This window comes from Aplidium turbinatum, chromosome 4 (genome assembly GCF_918807975.1).
Source record: "Aplidium turbinatum chromosome 4, kaAplTurb1.1, whole genome shotgun sequence".
In the NCBI taxonomy this organism is placed as follows: Eukaryota; Metazoa; Chordata; class Ascidiacea; order Aplousobranchia; family Polyclinidae; genus Aplidium; species Aplidium turbinatum.
Window position 1 is genome coordinate 13,571,936 of NC_137475.1, and position 9,832 is coordinate 13,581,767.

The 9,832-nt window shown below is 37.6% G+C and overlaps 1 protein-coding gene across 3 annotated transcripts; it reads left to right on the top strand.

Annotated features, from left to right (window-relative positions):
* Window positions 1-5,985: 5,985 nt before the first annotated feature.
* On the top strand, window positions 5,986-9,344 carry LOC145768129 (uncharacterized). Of its 3 annotated transcripts, XM_082579599.1 has the most exons (7): window positions 5,986-6,189; window positions 6,408-6,497; window positions 6,678-6,807; window positions 7,463-7,601; window positions 7,942-8,125; window positions 8,585-8,713; window positions 9,207-9,344. In XM_082579599.1, exons 4-7 carry the CDS (start codon window positions 7,569-7,571, stop codon window positions 9,218-9,220), a joined length of 360 nt encoding a protein of 119 aa, XP_082435725.1. In that variant the 5' UTR covers window positions 5,986-6,189; window positions 6,408-6,497; window positions 6,678-6,807; window positions 7,463-7,568; the 3' UTR covers window positions 9,221-9,344. The 3 variants fall into 3 exon arrangements, with proteins under 3 accessions (XP_082435725.1, XP_082435726.1, XP_082435724.1); XM_082579600.1 differs by lacking the exon at window positions 6,408-6,497; XM_082579598.1 differs by lacking the exons at window positions 5,986-6,189; window positions 6,408-6,497; window positions 6,678-6,807 and having other exon boundaries at window positions 7,337-7,601.
* The last annotated feature ends 488 nt before the right edge of the window (window positions 9,345-9,832 follow it).

Genomic DNA, 9,832 nt, shown 5'->3' on the forward strand with positions numbered 1-9,832 from the left:
ACCGTTACAATGAAATTAGGTTGAAGAAAAAGTTTTGTCTCAAAACGATTTTAACAATATAGCCTAGCCTACAAAAACTTATGATGAGAATGTTTTTCAAGTTTTAAAATTTGAAATATTATATATAATTACAAGCTACAAGGGTATCCAGTGGTTCTAGATATCCCTGTATAATATTTGAAATACATTTCATCTTTATTAATGAAATAATTTTTTTATTTTAAAAACAGGGCACGGCCGCCAACACATGCTTATTAAATTACGTGTTAACGGCCGCATAATTATTCATCAACGGCCGCAGGTTGAACACCGTTGCTTTAGGGTTATATCTGCCTGGGAAGGGAGGGTTTGAGCTTAATATTAGATTTACACTGTTATCCAGTGTTGTGTAGCCTACCACCTGTAAACCTCATCTATAAACATGAAATTGCAAAAATTATGTTTAAGTACAAAAGTGAAAATCTGTCAACAATCTTTGCTGGATACTTCCAAACTCAAAGAGAAATAAGTTACACTAGGCTATACCATAACACAATAAGATCTTTTCAACTGGATAACTATTTTTTGCAAAGAGTTGAAACGAAGAAGTCAAGCTCTACCCAGACAGCAAAATTCATAATTTTTACGTTGATGCAATGTTTGCAGACGTTGCAGCAATGTAAAAAAGACGAATTTTGTTGTCTGGGTAGCCTCAAAGTGCAAGGTCCAAAAGTATGGAATGAAATCCCACACAAAATAGCCTACGCACAATTTCCAAGGTCAAAGCCTTCAGTCATAAACTAAAATTACATTATTTAAAAAAGACGACAAACCAGTTCCCTACATGAAAAGCAACTTAGCCTACCTCTACAAACAATTACGATGTTTAAGTTGATTATATCAAACACTGACTTATTGCCGTTTATTGTTTAATGCCATTAGCCAATTCGAGTGCTTTCTTCAATCCATTTGTGTCTTCATTAATGACCAGTTGGGAGCAGCTGACTAGATGACCAATTGGTCTTTTGCTGCTCCTGGATTTGTTAACACTGAGTGTACTTATGCCATAGGCGTAGCCAGGGGGAGCGAAAGGGGTCATGGCCCCCCCAAATTTTCAAACTTTGGATTCCGAAGTTGAGCCCTTTGTTGAAAATATACTAAAATTTGTGGAAATTTATAACGTTTTCTAAGACATCTGGCTATTAACACCCGCAAGGATTTGTTTTAGACACACAGAAAGACACCAATAAATTTTGCAAATCGTATATCTCGCAAAATTTACGCGATTTACGTTTCTTTTAACTAGTTTGTGGATCAATTTCAGAATAGCTTACTCTGTTGGGTTTTTGTGTAGTTATTGAGGTTTTGTGTAGCTGAGTTTTTGGTGTTCTTTAATTTTAGCCGCAGTTTTTGCCCGTTTGTGTGTAAGAGCTACCTTTAATAAGTTAATAGCTGTTTTTCTACTAATAAATTTCGTACAAATATTACCGTAAAAGTGTTTCCAGATAGATCATAAGCTACGTTTTCTGTGACGTCAAAAGCGCGAAACCCCAAATTGAAAACGCGCGAAAACCATTTTTGACGTCACAGAAAACGTAGCTTATGATTGGTTGGCGGTTTCATCCTAGTCAATTCAGTGGCAGAATTTCGACTTGTTAAAGTGGCTACCGAATTCAACGAAGGAATTGACAAAAAGAAAACAGAGACTCAACGGGTACAACCTATTTAGTCCTCTGACCATTTCGTACCCTGAAAAGATCAAGAAAAAAAACAACATAGCCGAAGTCGCTGATCGGAGTTGCCGCAAACATTTCAAATTTCTCTCGATCTTTTCAGGGGACGAAATAGGTCGAAATTTGATTTTGTTACACGATTTCAGGGTACGAAATCGGGGTACGGATTTTTCAGGGGACGAAATAGGTTGCATCCAGACTCAACATAGAGACATACCGGTAGCTTTATTTCCGAAAAATGCCAAAAAAAGCATGATCATATCCTTTTGCTATGCCACCGGACAGCACCGTTTTACAGTAATATTCATACCCAAATGTTTGTTGAACAATTTGGGCTGAATGTTAAGCTTCAATTTAGTATCTCCAGAAATTAAGTGTAAAAAATGCAACTGGTAAGCGGATATAAAGCCTCCCCCCCTCAACAGGAACTTACTGATCTGGTGAGCCACAATATTTTAGCTGCTGCGCCTAGAATGTTTGCCATGGCAGCCTATTTCAAAAGCGAGACGTAAAGGTTGTTGAACTTGGATATAAGAAAGATAAAAACTTTGCTTCTATTATTTTAGGGAAAAATTAGCTCTCACAGTCTCTAGAAAAGAATACTAATAAAGCAGACAATGATGCAGTAATTTGCATAGGAATCTGCCATTAGCTGTTTTTGCTTTTTTTTAATGCTCATGCTTCAATTTGTTTTAGCTTATTCATATTCCACGTAACTATGATACTGTATTGGCTGTGTTGTACATGTAACTATGTGATTTTTGATTTTTGCTATGTAAAGTTTTGTTATTCCCAATACTTTTCTAACACTTTTGTATTTTTCGGAGAAAAATTAGGGTGTTGGTATAATCACGGTATAATTTGTCGGCAGCAGTGGCCGAGTGGTTAGCGCGTTGGGCTCGCAGTCGAGAGCCTGCCTGTTCGACTCCAACTACCCGCACTTGCTGTTGTTTCTCTGGGCAAGAAACTTTACGATAATTGCCTCTACCCAGTGATCGACTTCGAGTAATGGGTAGTACTAAATTTAAATCATACGTAAAGTAGACAACAGGAAACAGACATTGCCGTCGGCTGCAGTGTGGGATAAGTCCGCTTTTCCGCAGTGCAGGATAAAGATATCAAAAACAAACAAACAAACAACAATTCTAGCTGAAATTGTGTAATTTGGAGGTTGAAATAGTGTCGTGAGCAAACTGGAATCTGGCAACACTGCAATCAGTCAAGTATGGCGTTTTCCACACAATTTGTGGACTTGTGGTCAGCGATGCCACTCTTGATGTAATCACATCAAATCTGATGTTTTGGAGTAACTTTTTGATGTTTGATGTTTTTGCCCAAAAATCTGATGTTAAGCGATTTGGTGTTAACTAGCTCAGACCAATTAAAATATAATATAATAATCGATTTATAAGCTACTGTATTTGCATTAAGCTTTGTTTCGATTTTAGGGAAAGCTGCAGTGGAAAGAGTTTTCAGATCGGTGAAAACTTCCGAACAAAACAAAATGAATTCAATAACTTTGAAAGGACAGCTTCTAGCTCGCCAACATGTATCCCAACTCCCAAGTAGTGGAGGCTGCACCAGCTGGCAACCAGCAAATAGGCTAGTAGAAGATATGAGCAATGACGGTTGGTCACAGCGGTAAACCATAATCTCTTCGTGGGAAAATTGTAACATAAAGTTCCCGAATCCGTTCGTCTGTATATAATGACCGAAGAAACACACACTTGAACTTCTTTTCAAACAGTGTATTTCTGTAAAATTAGCCCGCGGCTATCGAAATGGGGTGCAACGCGATACACCTCTAAAACTGTCACTACGATACAGATTACTTGGATAAAAGACGGAAAATTTGTCCAGCTAGCAAGCACCAAATAAACCAGTTAAATGTGCGACCGACTTCCAACAAACAACTTCGAGAATGAATCAGAAAAATTTGTGATAACTCAAAGGCACGAGAGCAGTTCGTGACGCAATATTTCATGTCCAAACAGGTCTCAAACTGAAACAGGTTTAAACCGGTCTGACACGAGTCTTACGGACGATGGTGCAATTTTGGCTCATGTTTTAGGAATTTCCATGACGTAATATTCAGTAGACCCGAACGGTTTCTACATGACGTTTGACCAAGCGAACCGTCTGGAACAACGGTCCACATAAAAGATACATGAGCATGATGAGCCGTTGTGACGAAAACTGATGGGCTGGTAGTAGTAACTACAATAAAGACATTAAGTGCCATATTTTGAAACCCTACTTGAGCTCAAGTCGGCTTTGACTAACAATTCGACCCCATGAAGTAGGCTAAAGTGTAATACCAAAATGCTAATTTAAGATGCATTTTGCAAAATCAGTTTTGCATTACATTTGAAGTGAAATTTTCAGTAACTTAAAAGTCAAACTTGAAGTCGCCCAGGGTTTTAAAATACGGGCCCAAGTTGTACTGTAGGTAACCCAGTAAACATTTTTCTTTGGCCCAACGTTGGCTGACGGTTGTTCGGGTTGGCTGAGGGTAGTGTAGTTTTGCCAACTTTGCCAACTTTGGAAATATTTTAATTGATAATACCTACGAAGAATTATTTAAGTTTGCTTTATTGTATTCCTTTTACAATTGTAATGGGACAATGAAAATGCAAAAAAACTTAGAATTAGAAAGTCGGTCTTGCTAATGTTGGTGTGCAGTTGTACAAAACGTTGGGCCAACGTCATTATTTGCGGATGTACTACGGTAACATCTCAATTTTTTTACATTATTGTTTTAAGGAAAAAAAAAAATTGAAATGTTTTTCTAAATCATGCATTACTATGAGGATCACTAATTCTGAACAAAAACACTAATTCGCAAATCAGGGCTGTAGTTTCATCTCGCAATTTTTGCGTGCTCGGTTCCTTTTTTGTTTTCGTTTTTTTCATTTTATTTTTGAAACAAAATATGACAACACTGAGCTGAATAATTGTACCACAGTTCCCTTTACCATGTGTTCGTAGGTAAGCACTTTAACCATAGACATCTTATAACAACTAGACTGCGCTTGTCGCATCTCGATTGAGAAAGTTAAAAAAAATGTCCGCCATTGTTAGTGTCTCGAGCCAATCAGAAGCTACTTTGTCTGTGACGTGCGATAGTAAAAAACGCGCGAAAACCCCAATGGAGGACATTTGCATTAATTAGCTTCAAAGCTGACGGCGTGACGACATTTGTAATTTTGTATTGGCTGACATTTGCAGTTTTGCACATTTCATTAGCTTCATAGCTGGCAGCTTAGTGCAGGAAAACGCAAGTAGCGCACATCATGAAACTCAGGTAAGGTTTGTTCAGTTGACTCAGATATATTCTTCAGGGTAAACTATTAATACTACAAAAAGTGCTTATATTTGATTTAGATCTTAAGAGCATATATTTTAACAAAAAGTACCGGTAGTGATATTTGAAGTTCAACAGTTGTCAGCTACATGGCGTGTGTTTGCACTGTGTTTACTTGCCAGTGCATACAATTATTACACTGGACAACATCAAGTTTTTTCCTCAAATAAAAATATATAACTTAGATCTTTGCTTTCTCAAACTCCGGTTCTGGCAAATTTCCATTGCAGGCTTTGACTATCCTGGAACTTCAAATTTATCTAATTCTAGATTTTCGAACGACTTTAAAATTTTTCAAAATCAAGGACAAAATTCCCCATTTGGTTATGTATTTCTGTGTTTCAAAATTTTTGAAAACTACGCACAATTTGTCACAAAAATATCATTAACAGCACAGAATTAGGTCATCAAAAAGTTCACCTATGTTATGAAACAATTTTACATGGAGACATGTCAGTTTTACAGCTGTGCATGTTTCACAGTACGATCACAATTTAACAATATGCTAATGACTCCATATTAAAATAAGCTGTGGCTATATTTACACTATATAGTGTAATAATAGCCTGAATAGTGTTGCCAGATAAGAAATTCTGCCCTAATTTGAGAAAAGTTAAGCTATGTAAAACAAAAACTTGTATTTTGGAAAAATTTTTATTCCCGGGCAAAGATCAAAATCCTAATTTTATTCCTAACTCTAACCTTTACCTTACCCCTTCCTAACTTTAATCCTAACTCTGGCAACACTTGATTGTGGAAAAATAGCCACTTCCATTAAAATAATCTTTGGAGAAAGTAAGATCTTCTGCGGACCGGCTTTTGACAACCACTTCTTTACATCATATTGTGTTTCAGTTTATATCAGAACTTTCTGTAGGTGTTAGTTATATAATTATCATACTAATGCAATGTACCGGTACCAAGTTGTGCAACTTTGTAAAGAGCGGAACATGCCTGTGGAAGTAATATGTTCACTTTGGTCAAACCGTGAAAAACATTTGTCAAAATGGCCACCTTGTGCATCGAAATTGCGCTACAAAGGTTTGTTGGAATCAATGGCCACCCTTAAAAGTGATTGAGCAGAATACAGTGTTACTATTCTTTATGAAACAGGTGGGCTACATCTCAATATATTACATGTTATATGACTGAAGTTTAATTTGCGAACTCTATGTTCTGATGTTTTCTATAAAATAGCAAATTGTGTTAAAATGCTTGATTTACCATTATTTTGCACATTCTCCAGTGTCCACTGCTGTTCAGTTGAATTATCTGCATTTTTATACCGATTGTCTGGCCTAGTGGTTAGCATGTGCACCCTCTGTTTGTAGGTATCGGGTTCAAGTTCGGACTGAGTCACACCAAGATGATAAATTGGTACTTCATTCTTGCTAGCTGTGTTGTGTTAGAATGAAGTAAGGGTAAGTTTCACACATCGTGCTGCCAGTGACTCGCTCCTGCTACAGTAATCTTACTCGAGTAGCTGTGCGGCCCGGATACAAAGCATGCGGCGATGGGCTTTACTGACCACTCACGACACCTGAACTTAGTACTTATAATGAGACTTAGTTTTATCTATATTTTGATACATATTATATTAGATGACTTGCGAAGGGCTGAAAGATGGTGTAAAGAATACACATTACGAAGTGATGTTGAATTGTCATCAACAGATGACAATGAATCACACTTTTCATCCAAAGGTGTTTTGCACGAAAAGAGAAAACACAGGTATGTCTATCTAATGTTTGACATATATAATTGTTAACATGAAACAGCGATTAACTGTTGTAATACTTCCTATAAGGTTTTACGATATGAAACAAGTTAGACCATAATCAGATTAGTATGTACACTTAGTACTTAGTACAGATTACGTTGTTGCATTGTTTCATTGCCCTCCTAAAAAACAAAGTGCTTTTCCCCCACAGTCTGCAGTCCTGAAGAAAACGGCTGACCTGGATAAAGCGGACATAAAGAATTATCTGCTTCTGTAAAAATTTCTTCCTTGTTTGTTGATTGTCGCTAGTTTTTCTGTCCTCTTTTCTGAAAACTTTAAAGTGTTTTTGTCCATTTTAAATATATATCCTAATCGTCATGTGTGGCACCTTGAAAAAGATTCTCACCCGGATTTACTCTCCCTTCCTATTGTCATCTCCCGAGTAACTGACCAAACTTGGTATCGGAGTGGAACCCATGATTGTCCTCACAGCGGTTGTGTTGCAAATGTAAGAACAGTGCTTTTTATTGGAAAGCAAGCTTTAGCCAACCAGACATCGTGGTTAAGGTTATCAATATTGGGTTACAAGCACAAATCTAAGCCCAACTACTAGTAGATATTAAGTATACAGATGCTCACTGTAACAGGATTTACGTTTGCTTACAGAAGGAAAAGTGTTCACTTATCTTCAAACAATTCTGACAGAGCAACGTCAAATAAGGATGTTCCTCTTCCTGCTACAACCATAGCGGAATTAAAAACCGTAAACAGCATGCTGGAGAATGAGGAGACCTATCAGATTGTGGTTAGTGAACACGATATGTTCTTAGTTCTTACTGCGCATTACCTATCTAAAGTCACCCACATTTTTGGTAATACATGAGTTGTATGTGTGGGGAGTTAGTTTTTCTATTTAGCCTAAAATGAGTTTAAACTTGAATGAATAAATTCTAAACCATTTAATGTCTGCCTCAACAGGCTAATTGCACAATTCATCGCACATAATCACATGGTACACACCAATATATATACAAAAAAATTCATGCCATTGTACGCTGGTAGCCTGGTACGCACCGCGACTGTTTGATGGGGCAGTTTTAACGATCTCGGCTTATGCATTTCAACATCCATCTGTTCTATTGCAGTTCAAACAACTGTGTCGTATAGGAGGAAGAAGCCTATACGACACGGTTAATCGACTGATGCCTCAGGTGCTGTTAAACGAAGTCGCAAGTTACGTCTCGCGGACCGGGAAGGGGAAAAATAAATTAAGTGGAGAGAAAAAGTTTTCTTTTGATTCCATGCAAAACTTAAAGAACATGGTCGTAGGTAAGTAGTTTGTTTAAGTTTTGTATTCACCTTTTGTTGGTATGATATCGTCTCCAGAAAGAATACTTACTGTTCATGATTAATTTTCAATGAAATAACAACCTTGGTTATAACATAAGTTTTGCAGCATCTGAAGTTTACCTTTTTCGTAATCTTTTTTGTCAATTTGCTGTTTACTATCCCTGATTAATGCCTCAGTCTAGATCCAGTTTAAAAACACCTGCTGTTTACTCGTGTGCAATAAAAAAGATGAGATTAGAAAGTTGATCTGGCCGATTTCGCAGGGAAGGGTGGCCTTCTCTGCGAAAAGCTCCGGAAGGCCGAAGCTCCAGATTGAGTAAAAGCTCCAGATTGAGTAATTACCCACAGGTTAAGAGCCGCTGGCCACTGCTGTAGATGATTGTGTAAAAATAAAAATCGATGTAACATTATTTGTTTACAAAACTGCTTTACTTATAGATGTTGTCCAGAGCAATACGAAATCATGCACTCTACAAGAAATTGACCATAAACTGGGCGACTGGTTTAAGACGTGGGAAGACCGCGATGGGGGCCGGCTTAAACGTCTTGCTAAAAAAAGTACTGCGGGTATGTTCATTTGTTCTCTCCGTCACTGACAAATCGTTACTATTCTCTCAATAAGGGCAATAAAAGCATTTTTATTTACTAAACCAGTGATTAGTTTATTACTGGAGCAGAACTTCAAGAAATATGCACACATTTTAAGACTTGACTTCGAAGATCTATCAAACGATAACAATAATAAGTTGCACTGGTTAGAGAAAGCAAACCGCATTAACACGATTAACGAATGTGCATTAATGTTAGAGGTTAGTAGAACATAACGGTATACCCATTCCCCAGCCCATGGTATAGGCTACGAATTACAGAATTAAAACATACTGAGGAATGTTAGGATGTATTAAAAAAATGCTTGTTATTGTAAAATAACCGGGTGTTGCATACACATATCCATGAGATATGTAGCAATTAGAGTCTGTTCTTTCACGGTGCTGTAAACACGATCTAATTTGCACTGTACGGTATATTTTCTTTACATATGTTGCATATTGTTTTATAGGTACTTGCGTTTGAGGCCGCCACAGATCACGTTGTAACATCCAGGCGCAGTCTTCTGATGAGGCATGAAGTACCTCAGTCCACTGTGTTTTTAGACTTTTGTGCATGTCTTGTCGTAGCTGTCAATTGTGCATGGGTGGTGCATTTTACCATTCGAATAAATGTATTTTTCAACAACTTTACGTTTGTTTACATCATTGACTTAAATTTGCTCAGTATAAGAAGATGGTCACCGTATTGGCATATGGATCATCAGGACAGTGTCAACTTGAAATTGCAGGTTAAGTTTAACCAACGTTGCTCAACTACAACGATTAGTGCAAAATATGTATGGCCAACTGCGACGAAAGGTGCAAAGTGCGTTTGGCCAGCGTAGGTACCAACGATGAACTACGTTGGCAGTAGAGTTGGGATTACGTAGGCCCAAAGATTTTAAAATAAGTCGGCTCAACTGCGACGAATGGTGCAAAATACGTTGGGCCATCGTAGGGTACCAACGATTAACTACGTTGGGTGTAGAGTTGGGATAACGTAGGCCCAAATATTTTAAAGAAGTTGTCCCAACTGCGACGAATGGTGCAAAATACGTTGGGCCATCGTAGGGTACCAACGATTAACTACGTTGGG